Below are 22511 nucleotides of genomic sequence, written 5' to 3'. Positions count from 1 at the left end.
CCAGCTACACATTACGGAAACAGTGAAAACAAAAAATACCTCTCTAACCAACGTAACATATTTAGCTGAAGTTAGCGATGCAGATGAAGTTTAGCCTAGGCTACCTGTTGTGGAGAAATATGGCCAGCTCTGCGTCAGACTTGATATTCTTCGTTTGACGAAGACGTCACCATCTCAGGAAGCTCCTCCGATGTCCACTTAATTTGTTTCTTGTTTTAATTTTGGAAATTTTCCTGCCTCTCGTAGGCGTTCATGACTAACTGACAGCTGTTGACAGTTGGCCTTTGCTAATTTGGCAACCCAAATAGGAGGACGCGCTAGCCCATTATTAATACACTATTCTAGAATTAATCGTTCAAAACATAAACGAAAATTCCAAGATATTCCGCCCAGTAACACATTTTTTTCATGGGTTTTACGGGTTAGAGTAATGTTGTCAAATAAGCCATTACTTCAATTCATCGTGTTTCCTTACTCTCTGACAACATATGGTGATCATTTTTGGAATGGTTACAGTTTATTTTCCATTATTTCCTACATACTGGACCTTTAAGATAACATATGGAATGTTAAAAGGGAAGTCTTGTGGGGCCAACTATGATGCTGATAATGGAACTCTCTTGAAAGGGTCCATAAGGCTTCTCTCCTGTGTGAATTCTCTCGTGGACTTTGAGACTAGACATGTGGCGAAAAGTCTTGTCACAGTACGAGCACGCGAAAGGTTTCTCCTCGCTGTGTATTTTCTGGTGTCTTTTCAGTACGGCCATGTTGCTGAAGGTCTTGGAGTAATCAGAACAGGTAAAAACAGCAGGCTCAATGTACAAGCTTCGATGATATATCAGACATGACAACCAGGGGAATATCTTCCCACACCTTACACATTCATGAGGCTTCTCTCGTCGTATCAACAAACATTTATCAAAGTGTCTCCCCAAACCAAAACAAATAACAATTAAAAGCAGTTTTTTTCTTTTTCTCAATTCACCATTTTTTTACATCACACAGTCCAATGCTTCAGTTCATACAGAGCAAACTACGAGATTACAAAAATGGAGAAAAGTCCACATCCTCATTGAGGCCTGGAAATGTTGTGGCATTCAATTTATTCTGTTGCCTGATGTTTTGGGTCTGGCTATTATTCTGGGATGTGTCTGAAACACAAAAATACATATTATAAAATATTAACTGGATCAAATCTGCACATTGTCTGTATGATCAGTACATAATCTTTGATGTGCCCAAAAGCTATCAACATAGATAGATGACTTTTCACGGCCTACAAGTACACATTTGCTTACTGTTCGCCACAGGTTGGGGCCAATTATGAAAAGTGACAAGATTGGATAAAATGTGTTTTCTCCTGAACCATTATATCTATGATGGGAGCGATCAAATTATGTGAGTTGATGTACGCTCCAGGGGTGTCACTAGACCCCCCCACCCCATGCGCTCCATGAAATTATATTGAAGTGCTTACCTGTGTTCAGTTATTTAATTGGATAAATTCTGTGTAGAACAGGCCTACTCTAGACTCTCATATTATTTGTACTAACATAACAACCTACATGCACAAAGTGCACGGATGGGCTATGCACTGAGTGTTTGAGCGTGATGCTTGTGTCTCTGCTTAAATTTTGCGTTGCTCCTTTCATTTCTGTTGCTTTGACTTGACTTTGACTGATTTGATTTGATTCCTTTTATTTTCCCATTATTATCTAAATACAATTTTGCTGCTAAATACGGGGACTTGTTGAACCTGAACATGAGATTGTCCTGGAGCACAGTAGTTTAGTACTGGGGCACATACCCCGGTAAAGGGGGTCTAGCGTCCTGGGTAGAACAAAATGAAACTCCACAACTTTCCCAAAACTTTCAATGAATTTACTCAATTCCATGATTTCTCCAGGCCTGGAAAATAGGATTTTACAATTCCATGACTTTTCCAGGTTTTCCATGACCGTGAGAACCCTGCACATGTGAGCGTGCTACAGCGTGAGCGTGGTACCTCTATATATTTTAGACTAAAACTGTTTACTTCTGAAAGAGATCTTACCTCTATCAGGAGATTCAACATGGCCATGTTCTTGGTCAGCATCAGTGTATTTCAGCAATCCCCCATCTGACTGCTGGATGTTGTCTTCATCTTTAATCTTACTCTCTGAAGCAGCCCGCTCTCCTCCTACACTGCATTTGGACTACTGGTTCTTGGTGAAGCACTCTGGGAGTTGAAGTTTATTCTGGTCTGTGAAGCCCTCTTCATTTTCAATCTTAAAACCAGACTCTCCTTCATTCTGGTCTGTGAAGCCTTCTTCATTTTCAATCTTAAAACCAGACTCTCCTTCATTCTGGTCTGTGAAGCCTTCTTCATTTTCAATCTTAAAACCAGACTCTCCTTCATTCTGGTCTGTGAAGCCTTCTTCATTTTCAATCTTAAAACCAGACTCTCCTTCATTCTGGTCTGTGAAGCCCTCTTCATTTTCAATCTTAGATAGATAGATAGATAGATAGATAGATAGATACTTTATTGATCCCGAAGGGGAAATTCTTAAAGCCACACTCTCCTTCATTCTGTTCGGTGAATCCCTCTTCATATTCACTATTACAACCAGACTCTTCCGTTACTTGGACATGTCCGCTCAGAATCACCAAACTACTCCCTTTTGACATCTTCCTATTCTTTCACATCAGCCACTGATCCCCGTCTATGGAATTGGAGGTGAGGGCTTCTAAGAGTTGAAGTTCACTGAAAGAATTATATAGATGTAAAAAACTAGGCCTGCAAATGATAACATTTGGCAGATGGTACATAAAATATAAAAAGGTCTGATTTGACAACCATTTGCATTCTGAATGGGGCAGTGTACACTGTACAAAACTAAAACTGAGGACCAATCAAAAACCTTTCTGTAGGTGCACTCCCCTGAGTATCTGTACCAAAGGAATGGTGGCATTAGACTACTAAAGAAGGCTTTATTATATGAATAAATTAATACGAATTAACTGGTCCTAAAAATGATTCTCATCGGAGTACAGCTATATTTTATTCGTACAACTAGTACAGTTAGCATTACTTACTCATCACCGACTCGTTCAACTAGTGCTACTTGAGAGAGAGTTGAAATGTGGGGAATAGCCCTAATTATTATGACCCCTTGATTCCTGTCATGCCAGCATGCAATTTCAAACCTTTATCTCATCTGCAGCTACACTAGCCTACACATTTTTATTGGTGTGGTATAGGGCCGTTTTACAACCCCAAGCGTGCATTAGTTTCTGTGAACCGAACACTGTGTCGTCCATTATCCCTTACATGGGTGCTCTACAACTTGTTTATTTTTGTGGATCCTTCATGTAGATAGTGCTCCCTAAATTTAGAATGTGCAGCCTATTCAACAGACATATGGACCCAAAAACGCATAGCCTACATGCAGCCAATAAGGTTCTGTTAAAGATTTCTGATGCTGATAAGTCTTTGGTAAGACAAATCACATTGAAAAATATAGCTCCAAGTAGCAATGAGGGGTCCAAGTAGTTGAGCAGGAGTTGTCATGGCAACTCAATGTTGTTACATTACACACAGAGACAGTTTCTATCCACAAGTCATCAGGATGCTGAACTGTCATGCTCTTCCTCATACCTAATCTCATCAACCTCACACTTCATCAGGGTTTTTCTTTTTCTCTCTCTCTCTTTTGCATTTGCCACTTGCACAAACCCTATTCGCCTTATTCAACTGGCGGCCAGAACGAGGCTACAGGGTATACACACCTCAGTCCAGCAGATGGTGGTAATGCACTCTGTTTGCAAACTGCCACAAAAAAAAAAAACTCACTGAAGAGTTCTGTGAGATAAGATAGAGAGGCCCATGCCATGCCATACTCATTAAAACAAAAATATTCAATATTACATTATTTTAGCTCTAAAGGGAACCTTTTTGAAATAGTGAGAGCTCTCAGGAACACACCAGACCCACAATTATCACCTTTTAATTAATAACACTCAAGTAGGCTAAAGTATGTAAGAAAGTGATTCTATCGACAGAAAATGACATTAGATAGTGATATAATATGGTATAATACCCAAAACTCGATTAATTAACAAAACACAAGTTAAAAAGGTAGAAACACAACGCAGCATTACTGCTTGGCTTCCAGCAAGAGAAGGTAGAAACGGGTGCATTCACAACTGCTTGGTCCCCAGTAAAAAGGTGATGAAAATCACAATAGATAGAAAAACAATTATTGCCTAAGCAGTAATCTGCTTTGGCCCCCACTAAAGGTTTTAAACCAGGGGTGGCCAAACTACGGCCCACGGGCCAGATCCTGCCCGCCACACACTTTAATCCATAGGCATCAAATTAACAGTACAGTGCATTTGCATGCACTGTAATAATAGTTTTATATAGCGCCTTTCAGGTGCCCAATGTTGCCAAAGGAAGGGTAGTGGATGGGGGCTAGAGGCCAAAGGCCTCAGGGAGTGTGCTTTAAGGGGCTTTTTTGAACATGTCCAGAGAGGGGGCACATTTTCAAACACAATAGTTTATAGTATACCATGCATGATATAATTAACACTATAATATACTATACACACATTTAGTGCATTGGACATATCAGACAATGGAGAATAAGGACCATTCAGACTGTTTTACAGTCTTCTAGTGCATTCATAATTATATTTCAACTAAAAACTGTGACAACTACTGTAGCAGTATTCTGGTTAGTGCCACATAATTATCCGTGCAGTGTTTGTTAGATGGTGCTGACCCACACACCATAACGAAATCAAAAGTCAAAGTAGCAAGTTGTAAAAATATATGGAGCTGTTTGTGATTTCAGAATGAAACTCCCCTCTGCACTTTGATCCTAATAATTTCAGCAGTAAGTCAGAGCAAAACAATGAACAATGAACAGAGCAAAACAAGGAAACAACAAACAACGAACAAGAAAAGGTTTGAACTATTTTACTTTCTGTGTAATGAATCTAGGATATATGAAAGTTATTTTTTTAAGTAAATTACCAGGAAAAAAATAATAATATAATAACTTTTGGATATGCACCTGTAAGGAACATGACTGAATGATGCACACGCATGAACCAGCCTTAAAGGAGATCTTTGGCCAATTTGAACACGGAGCGCAGTTGATCATGTTCATGGAATACTGTCCGTCAGAAAAAACGTGAAGAAAATCAGTGCTGTCGTGAGTTAGCCGGCTAGTGGCTAAAGCAGCCAAAGTGCCTACAAGCTGTGCTATGAGGGCATGATATGAGTGCAGATCAAATCCCAAATTTGCCAAAGGTTGATATGGATATTCCCAGGCTCCATCCCTGACACAAGGAGTAATTCTCCTCCCAAAAATTATTAACAGGGCATTGACTGGTATCCTGAAAACCATGGCATTATCTTTAAATGGTGTTTTATGAGAAAAAAGAAAAAAGGCTTCGCTGCGCTGCGGTCATAATGACCTAAATTTAAGTGTATCAAAATAAACTACAAAATACAGTAGCCACGCAGTGGCGTTATTAGGCCTGGACATTCGGGGCTATAGCCCCAGATGTTTTTAGAATAGCCCCGGATCTATCACTGCATGGATTCATTTCTTTACACAAAACACAAACATAAGACTAATAAAATGTTCCCTGGACCTCTTTCTGTCATTCATGTCAATCGTTAAAAAAAATGCAAGTGTTCACAGAATTGTGAGTCTGTCAGAACAACACTTGGACCAGGCAGAGCTCCTTATATAATATACAGTTGTAATATTATTGAATATAGTTGCAATGTTGTTGCAATTTGCTTGTTCAACGTCGGTAACATTTGTTCCTTTCCTTCTGTAACGTTACACTTCACTGTACTACTTATAAAATATATATAATAAATAATAGTATTACAAAGTCAAAGTCTGCTTTATTGTCAATTTCTTCACATGTCAAGACATACAAAGAGATCGAAATTACGTTTCCCACTATCCCACGGTGGAGACAAGACATATTTTACCAATTAGGTAAAAAGGAGGTGGAAAAAGTACGAAAATATTGTACTCAAGTAAAATATTGTACTCAAGTAAAAGTACCAATACCTTGATGAAATATTATTCAAGTACAAGTTAAAATACCGATCTGAAAATGTACTCAAGTAAAAGTAAAAAGTAGTTCATTTAAAATGTACTTTAAGTAAAAGTTACTTAGTTACTTTTTTTTTGGGGTGGGGGTGGGTACCAGAACAACTAGTTTTACCAGAGACTTTCTAATGAGGAGATACAGCACTCAAACAATCCTCCATAGTAATGCATGGGGTTAGTTTGTAACGCCAATATGGCAGTTGTCTACACATATCACAACCCTTCCACGGCAAAACGTCGACATGTGAATACATTGAGCCAATCATGTGGTGTGTTGTAAAATACATTGAGCCAATCAAGTGGTGTGCTGTGAAGACATCATGCCAATCATCTGTTGTGATCTCGCTGCTGGAGCAAGATTGGTGTCATGAAGCCTTATGCACACGCATTTCTGCTGAAATAGATGCACGATAAGTGCCCAAAAAGTGTTGCAATATGGCCGCCGAGTGGAGGTACTTGCCTGATAAGGACGTTGAGAAATGGAGATCTATGTGAAAAATCACCGGAGTTCTCCTTTAAGTTTGAGCAGTAGTTGATTTTCAAAGTTAGTTGCACTCATCCTTGGGTCGCTTTGCAGTGAACAGTAATCCAGGACAACTGAAAAGCCCCTCACAGGCAGCTGAGGCAGGCAGGCCAATGTTGACTTGCAGAGAGTTTTTTTTATATTTGGAAACGAGCAGAAGGTTCAGCAGATTAAAGGGTGTCGAACTGGTGGGGGAAAGTGGGAAGTATTGGGCCCCAATGGAGGAGAGGGCCCTTGAAAAGTGGAATACAGGGGGCACAACATTTTCACCAGGCATTAGTAATAACTCAGGTAATTCACAAATAAAAAATCCAAACTCCATAAGTAGAGTCATGTAATGAAGTGGAATAACACAGGGAAAAAGTATTGAACACGCCAAGAAAAAGCACTAAGGCAAGGAAAGGGAAGGAACGAGCTGGAATCTGTAAGTAGTTAGAGAAGTACTAGAGTAGTTATCCTTTCTATCTGTGCAAATTAATATAAGCTTGGTTAGTAGCCTACATATCGATGGGCTATAAAAAGGTTTTTCATTACCAAGGTGTCACACAAGAAACATTTCATGATAAAAGCAAAAAGCTCTCCCAAGACCTTTGCAACCTTATTGTTGCAAAACATATCAATGAAACTGGTTACAGATGCATTTCAAAATTTCAGAATCTTCCAGTAAGCAGCATGGGAGCCATTATCTGCAAGTGGAAGAAACATCACTGCATCATCAACCGGCCTTGCATAGGATCTCCTCGCAATATTTCTGACCAGGGAGTCAGAAGGATAGTCAATTCCAAGAGCCAAGGACCACTCGGAGAAAGCTCCAAAAAGACTTGAAGGCAGCCAATTCAATTCAATTCAATTAAACAGTTCTGGAAGTAACTAAAGATCAGGATTCACAAGAGGGACCCTTGGAATCTGTTTAGAACAATGGGCCAAAATCACACCTGATACTGCGACTAATAAGTTTTGTCATACAGGAAATGTCTTGAAGCTGTCATTACAAAGGCTTCCACAAAGTATTGAAGAAATTTCAGTAGGAACGTTCAATACTTTTTTTCCTGTGTCATTCCACTTTATTACACATAACTCTTATGTTTTGATTTTTTATATGTGTGTTAATATAATGTTTGGTGAAAATTTCGAATATACTCACTGGAAGTTTAGGCTAATTACTGAAAAACAAATTAAGCGTTCAATACTTATTTCCACCATATATTTATTTTACCTGAATATTTTAATTTACAAATTAAATATCAAAATGAATGTCAGACGAAATGTATAGTTTGACTGACTGGATTTTGTATACAAAACATAGTGAAAACTGTCTAGTTTGTTAACTACCACAGTCACGAGTTGGGTCGCGATAGTCTGTCATGTTTAAAAAGTGGGTCCCCAGAAAACAAGTTTGAGAAACACTGGTCTAAGGTCACTCGCACTCTCCCTTGCTAAAGAGCTAAATGGTTTAGTCCACCTGCACGATTCATAAGGTAGTCTATCTTTTGTTTATTTAGTTGAGCATCGCTAGTGGACCGCTAATTGTTGTGCTGCTGGTGCAATGTCTTTCTCCAAGAAAGCCAAGTAAGGTTACTAAAAACAAAGGCCAAAACAGGAAAAAGAGAGACATCAACATGAGGGGAAACAACTGCTAATAAACTTCTTTCCAAAGAAAGGTGAGCACAAACGTCAAAACACGAAATCCCATGGTGTTTGCTTGAATATCTCCGCAATCATTGGTGCTAAAACGAACTGAGACAACCCATTGGAATAGCGGAAAATACACTTTCATAGGTTAGGCTAATCTGATGCATCTCGTGATCCAGCTCCATCTCCATCACTTTCAGAAAGACTGCATGGCGCCAGCTTGATTCATGTTCTGTTGTAGGCTACATGCTGATCATTATCACTAGGCTAGTGGTTTAGGGCGCGATTTTTTTTCTCTCCCTTTCTGTTTTCGTTAGTCTTAACTTTTTTTTTACTCAAGTAACGGATGGGATTTTTGATGTAGCGAAGTACAATACTTCACTCAAAATGTAATTTAAAATACCGATTTTATAAACTACTTAAAACATACAAAATACACAGAAAAACTACTCAATACAGTAACGTGAGTAAATGTATTTTGTTACTTTCCACCTCTGAAAATAAGAAGGCACATACAATGAAGAAAATAAGAGCAGCAAAATTTGAGTTGAAAATGTGCAATTGTGCATACAGTAGACAGTCAATATAAAAGTGCAAAAGTCAGGCCAATAAATGGCTGAGTTAGTTCTGTTTGACCTAAGTATGCAAGTGGCATAGTGGTGCAAGTTATGTAAGAGCAGCAGAAGTGTGTTCAGAAGTGTTTTCAGGACAACAGGACAACAACAAGTTGCAAAGTGTGCAAGTGTACAAGTGGAATAGTGCAAGTGGAGTAGTGCAAGGCAGCCATTGTGGGCTGCCTTGCACTACCTTGCACTACTCCACTTGCACTACTCCACTTGTCCACTTGTACACCACTTGTACTCCATTTGTACACAATAAATAAATAGTTTTCTGTGAATATCTCGAGAACCGTAGGGCCTAGGACCACATTTTTTTAGTATGTTTGTCTCAAGGGGCCATGCCCCATATCCACTCATTTGATGTATAATACCACCTAATTAAAAATGAAAAAGCAAAAACGAGGCATTGTAATCGCAGGTATCTGGCTGAGAGGTTCAAAACTGCACGGAATTTAACGTGTAGGATCATCATCTGAATGTATGCCAAGTTTCGTGGAATTCCGTTCATGGGGAACCATACAATAAACAAATATATGTGTAGGCTACATTTAGTGACTGTACACTACGCCTGCACACACACAGGCACTCACGAACACACGCAAACACACACATAAAGATAAATGCACACACACGCAGGCACACACAGGTATGCACACACACACTCATGCATGCACACACACACACACGCATGCACACACACACAAACATAAACACGCACACACATACACACAAAGTAGGCATACGTACGCACGTGCACACACACAGGCACTCATGCAAAGACTGCAAAGGAATGAAATGCCCGCACTCTGCTAAAACTCCCATATGTTTATTAAGTGTTGCAACGTTTCGACCCGACTGGGTCTTCCTCAGGCAAATTTGGGCGAAAAGGAGTGCGGGCATTTCATTCCTTTGCAGCTCTAGTTCCATTTGCCCTGCACCTCACCGGTGGGGATGTGCACACCTCCACTACTACTCATGCAAAGACTCACACGCAAAGACTCACACGCATACACAGGCACGCACACAAGCACACGCAAGCACACACACACATAAACACAAACACGCATGCACAAACACACCCACATGCACGCACACACACACACACATAAAACACACACATGCAGGCAAGCACACACACATAAACAGTATACACACACCCCATTAACACCACACACCGACTCAGAAGTGAACTCACACACACACACACGCACAGACACATAAAACACACACACATGCAGGCAAGCAGACACACACACACACACCCCATTACCCCCATACACACGCGAAAACACACACGAAGCACACATACAGTATACACAAAAGCAAACGCACACATGCACACACTCATTTACATACACAAAAGAGTAGGGGATGGAGTAGGAGATGGAGACAAATTGACAAGCGTGATTTATTTTTGCAGAGAATGTGCAGGACTGAGTGGTGGCCATATTTTGTACCTCTTTGCAGTACATCTAGTTATATTCCTTTATCAGTACACTGCTTTGGCATTAAGTAAACAACCTTCATTTACAAGATTGCTACACGTTTGAAATTATTTGAGTTTAATGTCGGCCTACTAATTTAAGTTTATTTTCACTGCTAGTTACACCCTTGCTGGAAGTCGTAAGTCAATGAACCAAATTCCTAGCCTGACGAGCCAGACCCACATTAAAATGTAGGGTCTGGGCACTCACAGTTCGCAGTGCTCAGTCCGAGGGGCGGGATAATCAGTTGTCTTTCAAATTCCCTCTGCACGCAATAGGACAGCGGCAGCGCTAAGAGTCCCATGCGTTTCCCACCAGCGGAGCTAGTTTTGGCTAGTTCAAACGTTTGCCAACTTAATAAAAGCTTAACTCGTGTCACACTGTTCGCCAACAGCAACATCCATCTTATTTGTTTTCAAGTAGCAGGGAATTCAAGCCAAACCGTTGCAACTCTGCCATCAATCATTATGTTAAGCAGGGGCGTCACTAGACCTTATTCACTGGGGCACGTGCCTTAGTAAAAGTCTCCAGTGCCCCAGTAAAATTCTAGCGCGGCTCTAGCTGGAAACGGCATTCATGAGCGCATCTCCGTGCCTGCTTTACTCATGGCTCGAGCCTGTCACTTACCAGCCAATAAAAAAAAAAAAACAAGGAATAAAGAAAGGGGCCATAATAGCCAATCAGGAAATCGCATCTCTGTAGCTGGGTAAGATTGAACGCAACAACCAATGAAAATCGTTCACATGATTCTTCCGAGTGTTTCGTTGTACTGCACACACATAGGCTACACTGTGGAATCGGCTGGAGCTCATTACATCACTTTGAGCACAGAGTAAGTCGTCCCCTAATGTTACAACAAATTAACAACTTGTTTGACAGAAAAAATGACAAGTTGATCGCTGTTAGAGAGTGTTGCCCACATAACTAGCATCTGTTTTTCAATGCTTGGCGTCATTGTAGCCTTAGCAACAGTTTACCAGCTTGTGCTCTCTCACTCACACACACACACACACACACACCATGCGTAGGCTGCATGCACACATGCGGACAATTAACAACGATTTATACTATACTGTAGAAAGAGTCCTGTAAAAGTAGCCTATACTGTTTGTGAAGCTGTCCTACTGTAAAACTAAACAGCCTTCTGATAAACTATATAGAGATGGACATCAGAAAATTCTTCCTGAACAGAGGCAGAGGGAGAGGAACAGTGAGGAGAGATGAGGATGAGGGAGGTATGATACTTTTGCCCACATTAACGGTAACATTAACATTTATGTTGGTAATAGCCAGTGCTGTGATTTGATCAATGATTTAATGGCAAACTCAAATAAGTTTGCTGCATTTGCAAATGTAGCCTATAATAATACACAGAATCAGATAGCCATCTGTGTAGATTATTATAGGCTACATTTGCAAATTATCACCAAAAGTCAGTATGAAGGCTTTAGTAGGCTATTTAAGCTACAAAGAACTGCAGTATTGCCAGGATGTCTATAGGACCCTTGCCTGGGAGGGAAGTATATCTCAATTTTGACTAAAAATAAGCTTCCCTTGTGTTAGTAGGAAAGCCTATTAAATTAATGCAGTGAGTATAGGCCTACTTATGCCTATGTGTTTGGATGTTGCTGGATAGTGGCTGCTACAACAATTGAGGGAGAGAGTGCTGGAGGAGGAGAAGGAGGAGGAGAAGAAGGTCAAAGAGAGGGAGAAAGAGCACAGGCTGGGCAGTCCAGTACCAGGCAGGGGGAGGAGGAGGAGAGAGACAGGCAAGAAACGGATGAGAACATGATGGGGGCTAGACGTACAACTATTCAGAGTATGGAGGAGGATGTCGGGGGAGCCTAGGGGAGATATGTGATGGTCCAAATCAGGCTAGCTATTAATTTCATATTGCGCGCACAGTTATTTATTTAATTTTTTTTATGTATTGGGAGTTGGGGGCCTGTGCCCCAGCAAAGCTCTAGGTCTAGAATCGCCCCTGATGTTAAGCCCACCTAACGACTCTATACACGATTTCATTGGCCTGATTGAGTTTCGATTTCTGGAGCTCACAAGCCAACGGAGAGTTGCTAGACTAGCCCTGGCAGCAAATGTAATTTGCTGCCGCTAGGGGCGCGTATAGATTTCTAGGCTACCTAATTCCCAGACCCACTCCCAATTGTGGGCTTGGTGTTCCCAGGCTAAGTAGATACAAAATATGCAGCCATTTTCTTTAACCTTAAAATACAAATTACAAAATACTATTTTGTATTTGAAATACTTATTTTAAATACATGTATCATAAATACTGCCCATCAATATATATATATATATATATATAGCCTATATATATACATATACCAGGCAAAGTAATACAACACAATTTTGCAAAACAAATATCCTGTTATAGGCTACTGACAAAAAAATTATGCCACACCTACCAACAGAGTCTTTGTCCGTTTTGAAATTCAAGATTACAGAAACAAGCTCTTCCTGTGTTAAAAAAGCAGTAGCTCTTATGAGTTAATTCCACTTTGAAAAGCGTGAGAAGCCACTATGTCAAAGGTAAGTAGACTCTACTTTGCAACTAAAACATCAAAGGATATTGTACCCTGAGGGTTTTGTAAGTGTAACCTGCCTGCGTTATTCTCAATGAACTGCAAATGTTCATTTAAAACTGAGCAACCGGCGGCCTATATATTTTTGGCCGATAAGTGAAAAAATTTAAATATTATTAGACTATCGGTCCGATAAAAGAATTTCGGCCGGTAATTTGTGCCGTTATTTTTTAAAACCCTAATTTCCGGACTAGGCATATGTAAGCCAAGGCTACACCGAGCTACTTGAGCTTGGTTGGCTATATTTCTTCCTCAATATGTCAGCGGTTTGAATGTATTTCACCATTTTAACAAGATCTGTGGATCTGCGTTGAATCTGTGCATCCCAAAATCCTCTCGTGAATGATCCGCCGTTTAACCTTAGCAGAGCGGAGCTCAGCCCTAGAGCCGTCTTGTGCTCGTGTGTTTGCACTCGCTAGTCGGGGAAACAAATAAACAAACTCTTCGGTGGGAGGGGTGCATAAGTTGCCTAGTCCTAGTTCTAAGTTGTATTTTAGTAATATATTTGCATTTCGTTAGCTTGGGTTTTGTAATATTAGCTAGAAAATATGCTAACCATTCCTGCTTCAGTTCCAGACAGGTCATCATTGAAAGTTATTAAAACCATTGGGGCTAACTCCTTTAATTTATCCTGCAGCAGGCATAGAGGCAACAGGTGGTGCGCAACAGAGTAGACGGACACACTGTCGCTAGCCATTAGAGGGAGTTAATGACCGCGTCGCAGGAAGTGCACGATCGGATAAAAGCACCACATTTTACATAAGGCCTCTTTACAATCTTCTGAACAACAGAGATTTTGAAAATGTTTTGAAGAGCACAAAAACAATTTTGATCAAAAGGCGATCACTACAAGTGAACAGGGTAAACAATTAGGCCTACAGTTTTTCTCGATTGCTTTGACCTGCTTAAGGAAACTGGGATCCACTTGGTCTTCATGAATGCTTTCTTTGCACAGCAGAACTGCCAGAAGTCCTCTCTTGCGAATGTGTTCACACGTTTTCAGTTGGTTCACACAGTTCTCACAACAGTTAACTCAGATGTCATTCAGAAACCCCAAACTCCATTGGTTTTCCTGTGCTCAACAAAGTTTTCTGAACTCTTATGTCTATATGCAAATGGTGCATTATATGCATACAAATAATTATAGAAAGTTATATGACCATTGGATAAAGTCAGGTATTTTGTTGACATATTCAATGTTTTATTGAAAATTCAATAGCCCTTCCTTTTCTATCATTCCAAAGAAAATACTACTAGTTTTTTTTTTTTTTTTTTCTTAAAGGACACATGGCCCAGGGTCTGTTTAAAACGATATGCAACAATTAGCATGTTACTACAAAGACGACCCACATCACATTTATGAAAATGTTGAATAAAATGCTACAAATTACTCAACTGATTTCTCATTTATTGCATTGTGCAAAGTGGATAAATGAGCAAATATCAGCATTCTAAGCCGAGCACAGTAGCCATGTGCAGGAACAAATTAGTGGTTTAAAGCACATGTATCTAATTTTTGGTTACACTTTTTATGAACCTAGGATATAGTAAGCTTTAGTGAGACTTTTGCACGTCGTTTAAATTAAAATCTTTTTTTTTAAATCTTATTATATCTCACTGCTCTGCTGAAGGGAGAAAGAAGACATGTCTTTGGAATTGCTGCTAGCTAGCTGTGATATGCAAAGTAACTGACCTCACTCTCAAGTGTTCCCTTACAAAAAATAACTGCAACTAGATGTACACAATATGACTGCAATTCAGTCCTGCTCAAAAGTGCTCATTCTCTCTGCAAAAATAAATCACGCTTGTCAATTTGTCTCCATCTCCTACTCCATCCCCTACTCTTTTGTTTATGTAAATGAGTGTGTGCATGTGTGCGTTTGCTTTTGTGTATATGTGTGCTTCTCTGTGTGTGTGTTTTCGCTTGTGAGTGTGTGTCTGTGGGTGTAATGGGGTGTGTGTGTGTGTCTGCTTGGCTGCATGTGTGTGTGTTTTATGTGTCTGTGCATGAGATGTGTGGGGTGTGTGTGTGTGTGTTTATGTGTGTGTGTGTGTGCTTGCCTGCATGTGTGTGTTTTTATGTGTGTGTGTGCATGTGGGTGTGTTTGTGCATGCGTGTGTGTACGTGTTGGTGTTTATATGTGTGTGTGTGTGTGCTTGTGTGTGTACCTGTGTGTGAGTGTATGCGTGTGAGTCTTTGCGTGAGTGCCTGTGTGTGTGTGTGCATGTGCGTACGTATGCCTACATGTCTACTGTGTGTGTATGTGTGTGTGTGCATGTGTGTGTGTGCATACCTGTGTGTGTGTGTGTGTGTGTGTGTGTGTCTGTGCTTGTGTGTGTCTGTGCTTGTGTGTGTGACTGTGTGTGCGTTTATGTGTGTGTGTGTGTGTGTGTGTGTGTGTTTATGTGTGTGTGTGTGCCTGCGTGTGTGTGCATTTATCTTTATGTGTGTGTTTGCGTGTGTTCATGAGTGCCTGTGTGTGTGCATGCGTAGTGTACAGTCACTAAATATACACATATATTTATTTATTTTATGGTCCCCCATGAACGGAATTCCATGAAACTTGGCATACATTCAGATGATGATTCTACACGTCAAATTCCGTGCAGTTTTGAACCTCTCAGCCAGATACCTGCGATTACAATGCCTCGTTTTTGCTTTTTCATTTTTAATTAGGTGGCGCTATACATCAAATGAGTGGATATAGGATGGGTTGACATGGCCCCTGGAGGCCAATATACAAAAAAAAAAGTGTCATCCTAGGCCCTACGGTTCTCGAGAAATTCACAGAAAACTGTGTCCGGCCATCTACAGGCCAGTTGGTGTACAGTCACTAAATTTACATAAATTAATTTATTGTATGGCCCCCCCATGAACGGAATTTCACGTCACTTGGCATGCATTCAGAGGGTTTCAGAATGATCCTACACCTCCCAATTGTTGTGCAGTTTTGACCCTGTCAGCCTGTGATTACAACACCTAATTTTTGCTTTTTCATTTTTAACTAGGTGGCATTATACATCAAATGAGTGGTTATGGAGTGGGTTGACATGACCCCTTGAGACCAACATACTAAAAAAAATGTGGTCCTCGACGGATCAAAATGAAAAACAATGGTTCCGTGTCATCCTTGTGGGGCTACATGGCCAACAAGTTTCGTGCACCTGGTCTTTCAGTGTCCCGGGAATCGTTGACACAAAATTACCGCAGCGGCAGCTTCGCTGCTTGGCCCCCAAAAATAATTTTGGCACTTCAGCACAGATGTGTGCTAAGGGGTCAGCTGGACATGTTTTAGCTTTAGGGTCAGGCCACACAAATCTGCATCTGGGCACAGCTATCTAAGACTGTGGAGAGATACATGTGCTTTCAATTTTCAAACAAGAAAATCGTGGAACCTCCTAACTCTTCATAGGATCTATTATCTATCTATTATCAATTTATAAATCTTTTTCTTACACCAATAGAAAATTAGAGCGTGCATCTATTGACAAACCTAGGCCTATGATAAACAAAACTGCAGGTGAGTTATAAGACATATAACAATAGAAATAGACAAAGGCCTATTATATGTTATTGCGTGGACATTGGCTTTTACCGTAGACCTATAGTATAATCAACTATTTTCAAGGTGGGCATGGCATGGCATGGATGCCAAAACAGTGCACAGGGTTTAGAAATCTGTGAACACAAATAATAATAAAAAAAACAATTAAGATTTAATATTCTACTGATTGGTCACGGGGAACTAGGTAAGAGAAAAATGTTGTAGGGTTTTTTCCCAGAAAGGTTGTTTTAACTCAAAGAACCAATGTAGGCCCAGCAACTCTCTCACTCGCTGCAAGGGGGTGGGACATCTTTCCTTAACCATGCTTATGCTTCGATGTAAATTTATTTCTGTTTTGTAAAAGCCTACCTTGCAGACCAGAAACACATCAGAGCCTGTGGAAGATAAACAGCTTCCACGTTTCCGTGCGCAGCGCATCTCTGATGTAGCTGTGCGTAGCTAAACGTCATGCTTTCAAAATAAAAGTCAAAGGAACAATAGGGGATTCGACTTCATGTAGCCGCCTGCAGCCGTCTTAAACTGACTGCATACGTGATTATTTCAGAGATTCTGATACGTTTTCAACACAGAATTGTGCATGTATGTCAAAGGCCCTTCGTCCTGGATTACTCAGTTTGGCTGAGCGGCCAGATCTAGGAAGACTGTTGGTTGTTTCAAACTTTTTCCATTTGAGAATTATGGAAGCCCGTTTCCATAATGAAAAAGAAAACTGCCAGATACTAAGTCAAAATTATGATATTTAAAGTCGTTATTATGAGATTTAAAGTCATAATTATGAGATATAAAGCCATAATTATGAGATTTTAAGTAAAAATTATGAGATTTAAAGTCATAATTATGAGATTTAAAGTCGTAATTATGAGATATAAAGTCGTAATAATGAGATATAGCTCATGACCTTTTGGGTTTACTTCCTGGGTTAATAATCTCGAAATTACGACTTTATTTCTCATAATTAAGAGATATAAAGTCGAAATTTCGAGATTATTAACCCAGGAAGTAAACCCAAAAGGTCATGAGCTATATCTCATAATTATGACTTTAAATCATACCTGTCAACATTTAGCTTTCCAAAAACGGGAGATTTTTTTTCGGGGGGGGGGGGGGGGTCAGTATTTATACCGGATCTGTGTTTGCATATTTAATACGTTTCATACACGTGTTTCAACACTGCATTTCGGTCGTTGCTTTTACCTTACCATTACCTTACGCATGCCAGTTATGTATCCGCCAGATGCCTGCCTGCAGTCTACTTCCAAAACTCCAAAGCTGCTTGCTGTCAGATTTGGTTCCGAGGCCACAAGTTCAGTGTATCAACAACACTCAATAACAGTTTATGTGATGTGTTAATCAATTAAATTCCCAACAATTTCACAACAGCTAGTTCTGGAGTAGGCCATTCAACTAGCCCGCTTGCTTACGACGAGACTCACGGTACCGATCCACTTGCACGACCCGACATACGCATGGTGTCGCGCTGCCTCCCCTCGTTCAGTCGTGTGTGGGCGTTTCGTTTAAAATGTCAGTTACCAGCTCATATTCAGTTCGTTTTAACGTATCTTAAGTGTTTTTCCACAAATGGACCACAATTTTAGGCATGTACTTAACAGTATACGACACATTAATAGCCTAAACAAACTATGCAAGCCATTTCGAAATCTTGTTTTATTTAAACTACTCAATGCAATCTCAAATCCTCACCAGAAACACCAACAGTCAATATATTCATCCAAATCCTAGTTTCGTTTGTTTTATGGACTATAGGTGGTCGTGGAAGAGATGGTTAAAACATTATTTGTCTGGTAAGCGGAACCAAAGTTTCACAGGCACCGTTGTGGTAGAACAAAGGACCTACAAACTCGTCCTTTCATTGGAGAGTCGCCTCGCGTTCAACGGATTCATTTGCATAAAGCTGGGCATCGGCCAGCTTTTTGACGCGCGACATTATTTCAAATGCAGCGTTGCCTTCCCGGAATGCTTTGCAGGCGCGTTAAAGTCGCTTGACGTCACCCATAGGACTAGAGTGGAATGCGACACGACAAAAAGAAGTGTCGTGCAAGTGGATCGGTACCGTCAGGCTGCGCAGTCGACACCCGTTTCCTTATTTGGGTTTTGGGTTGCCAGGTTTTAGCCTATGACAAAACGGTTGCAATTGAAACTAAGTGATCGTGTATGTGTAGGGTATATTTCATACACAATCTGGCAACCTGAATGGATCAATGATTTTAAAATGAAGTTTGATGGCCATGCAAATTATGGGAGTTTTCCGGGAGAAATAACAAAACAGGAGGGTGCTGGGAGATGACCTTGAAATACGGGAGAAACCCAGGAAAAACGGGAGTGTTGACAGGTATGCTTTAAATCTCATAATTACGACTTTATATCTCATAATTATGAATTTAAATCTCATAATTACGACTTTAAATTTGAAAATTATGACTTTATATCTCATAATGATGACTTTAAATCTCATAATTACGACTTTAAATCCCTTAATTATGACTTTAAATATCATAATTGTGACTTAAAATCTCATAATTACGACTTTATATCTTATAATTATGACTTTAAATCTCATAACAACTTTAAATTTGTTTTAAAATTTGTTTTAAATAACGTTGTTTATATCCACGTTATCTCCAGTGGTTCAGTTTCACTTGCGCAGACGCGCATATAATTTGTTGTCTCTTTATTTGATAACACTAAATTAAGAAATATTTCCTAGTCTGGAAAATGTTTACTTTCTTTTTCTTTCGGTCCACGGTTCCATACCATTTAATTGTGGCGCAAATTTTCCGCAGACCAGCAATCTCCTCGTTGAGGAAGCCCTAACGCTGAAGAACACAGACTGAGAAAGCATGCTCTGGGAACAGAACACAGTTGCATGTCCAGTGTATTCATGTGTCTGTCTTCACATAAAATGACAAGTGTCTTGGTGCAGTTAAATATTTTTAAGTTAGATATAAACCATTATTTTCTTGGGGGTGCTATGGGGTGCCATGGCTAATCCAGGGGGAGCTGTAGCAAACCCTAGCGCCGCCCCTGAATTAATATATATATATATATATATATATATATATATATAATACTGCATATATAGTTAAGAACAAAATTATTCATACCCCTGGCAAATATTGATGTAATGTTATTAAAATTATTGTTTTACGATTTGTAAATTACTATCTAATAACAGAAAAACATTTTAAAACTTTTTTCAGCTAGATTGATATTTTCCAACCTCTAACTTAGGCTACCTTTGTTATCACAGCCTGGTGATGGAGGGCCGAGTGCTGGTACCGATTCAGAGGCTGCGGACTCGGCCCTGCCAGAGGAACAGTAATCCGGGAGAGCATGCTGTCTCAGTTCTATGTTCTTTCGGAAAGTGCCTGGGTGCTTTATTGCCCGTGTACCTTGCGGGTTACTTCGGATTCAGTATTAGTATAGTCTTGTTCGGTCTTGTCATCTACATGGGATGGAAGCACGGCAGGGATGGAAAACACTCTCGAATGCAATCCGCCATGTATCTGCTGGAAAACGAGCAAGATTTCACCACCACACAGGTTAAACGCGATTTGCCATCATGGGTAAGGTTTTTCGTTTTGTTTGCACTGTTTTGTCTGTCTAAAGGAAATGGTATACTCCTCCGTCACATTTGTGTGTGTCGAAGACATGCATCATTTTTGACGCGTACACAAGGCATACTCCAATTTCTGTTGTCCTGAAAGCTGCAGTTGGCAAGATTTTTTTGATCATATTCACTGAAACCGACACTATGCTCCGACAGAACAACATAAATCAGCCGGTTTCAGAAAAAAACCCGCATTTCTACCTCCACCTAGAGCCTGTTATTTGTTGTACAAAATTCACAGCTCCCGGTTCTTCTGGTCCAATCAGAGCAGGGCTGTGTGAGATCTGACTGTCAATCACAGTCTGGTGCACACAGACAAGCACAAACTAGATGAGAGGGTGCTCGGTGGTAGTGGGGGAGGGGCATGAGAGTTGTAAACACTCAGAATTTTGGCTAAGTCCCCTCAATCTGTCAGACTTGCCAACTGCAGCTTGAATGCGCGCTAGATGATTAAGGTTAGCACCGGCGCGCTACGAATTAACTGTGATACTCTGCCCCACCAACTGGGGGCGGTACGTCGAGCCTGAAAGTAGGACACTACCACCAAAGAAGCCTGAAACGCCTGAAGAAAAGAAGAAGGTGGGATGTGCGAGCACTGAACGAAGGAAGAGCCAGTGAAGGAGTGTTCCACACTTATGTGCAAAATATGTGGCTGTTGAGGAGAAGCACCACGAGTACTTTTGCCTGTCTGCTGGGAAGTTTGATAAGTTGGTCCATCGCATCGCTCCATTTATCATCCACCAGAACACACACTGCACACCTGGTATAGCTGAGAGACTTGCAGTCACTGTACGGTGACTCGGTGCCGCGAGGGCAGCTCGAGCAGCAACGTTGGTGCGATACAAAGTAAAGACATTTTTCTAAACACAGCAGTGCTATGGTAAGAAATAGTTGTGCGTACAGATGTCCTCAATTAAATTTGTACCATGCATTTGTGCATGCATTCAGAGGGTGTCAATGATCCTACACATGCAGTTTTGAACCTGTCAAGAAAAGGTAGAAACACAATGGGGCTTCCTTGCTTGGCCCCCAACAAGTTATGGAACTTCAGCGCAGATCTGTGCTAAGGGGTCAAATATGCCAGCTGGACATGTTTTAGATTTAGGGTCAGGCCACACAAATCTGCTGTTTGTTTACTGTTTGAAACAACCCCCCCACCCCACCTCACCCCAGCTATGTCTCTGTTATGTCATTAACAACAACTCGACACTGACCTGCTTAAAGTAATCCAAGTATTACTGTCTTGTTTGTTAACAGGTTCATCTCCCTGATGTGGAGAAGGTTGAATGGGTCAACAAGGTGAGTCTTACAATAACAGTAACAGTATAGTGAGATTGTGGAGGCCTAGTCAGCAGGGTTTGGTCAGGGCTGCTCTTGCACATGCTTCCCCTGGCACACTTCCTGAGTCACACGGTGGATGCAGTGCTCATCTCCCTCTGCCTCAGCTCACACACGCAACACTGTATCCAAACACTCATGCTAATAAAGCTCCTTTGAATTTGAATTTGAGAGAGAGAGAGAGAGCGAACCTGCAAATTGGCTCTGTGCGTGTGTGTGTCCCTGTATGGGGTTACGTTCTATTCAAGTCAGAAGTTGGTCCGTCCAGTCTGGCATTCACACCGCTCCACTATTAGATTAACGTAGCGTGGCCTAAGAGATCTCTGCCCCAATTTTACCAATGAAAACATTACATTCATTATTATTTTAAGTTGGCTGATGGCACTCTGTTATACTCCCCCAGGCCTTCCACTTTGTTCTGTGGTCAGCTGTAATCCCTCCTTTTACCTCCCCTGACCTTTTTTGCATTCATCAGAAACAGGATACAGGTCTGTAGGTTGGGGCACAGTGTTGCTCTTGCATGAGACCAGTCAACATGTCATACTGAAAGTTCATCGTAGTTCCTGCCCACCGTGTATTACAGTTGTGTATAAGTGTTTTTGTTAGTAATCTTTTTGTTGTAATGTCATTCATTCAATTGTCTTTTGATTTCCTTATTTAAGAATTACCGGTACCTTGATATACCATGAGAAATGTAAGATTCAAAATAATCATTAAGAACCTACACATACAGCGATATTCACTGTGTCAAAGTTGACTGAGACACATAGAGTACATAGCTACCCTCTGATGACTGATGGACTAAGAACGCCTTCAAGCCTTCTTATTGGCTCTTCCTGTGCCTGCATGCTTGTTGGGTTGCAGATTATCCAGCAGGCCTGGCCTTTCATTGGGCAGTATCTGGAGAAGCTGCTGGTGGAGACCATCACCCCCTCCATCAGAGCCTCCAACACCTACCTGCAGACCTTCAGCTTCACCAAGATTGATCTCGGAGACAAGGT

The 22511-nt window shown here is 40.6% G+C and overlaps 1 protein-coding gene across 5 annotated transcripts in view; it reads left to right on the top strand.

Annotated features, from left to right (window-relative positions):
- The first annotated feature begins 12801 nt into the window (after nucleotides 1-12801).
- The window catches only part of LOC143114340 (extended synaptotagmin-1-like), a 28163-nt gene continuing 18453 nt past the window's right edge, over nucleotides 12802-22511 (top strand). For 4 of the 5 annotated variants that reach the window (XR_012984897.1, XM_076275876.1, XM_076275875.1 and 1 more), the window contains exons 1-4: nucleotides 12827-12925; nucleotides 19813-20128; nucleotides 21430-21471; nucleotides 22375-22509. Coding sequence is in view for 3 of the 5 variants with exons in the window: in XM_076275876.1 (XP_076131991.1) it covers nucleotides 19820-20128; nucleotides 21430-21471; nucleotides 22375-22509 (486 nt within the window). In the remaining 2 variants the exon portion in view is untranslated. Of the gene's footprint in view, nucleotides 12926-19812; nucleotides 20129-21429; nucleotides 21472-22374; nucleotides 22510-22511 lie in introns of all 5 variants that reach the window. The other variant, XR_012984899.1, reaches the window with a different exon arrangement.

Source organism: Alosa pseudoharengus, unplaced genomic scaffold, assembly GCF_046254945.1.
Source record: "Alosa pseudoharengus isolate Yale_2024_CS ecotype anadromous, Long Island Sound unplaced genomic scaffold, YU_APseudo_1.1 YU_APseudo_1.1_scf_9, whole genome shotgun sequence".
NCBI lineage: Eukaryota > Metazoa > Chordata > Actinopteri > Clupeiformes > Clupeidae > Alosa > Alosa pseudoharengus.
Note: the sequence above shows the minus strand (reverse complement) of the source record. Positions and strands in the feature narration are given on the sequence as shown.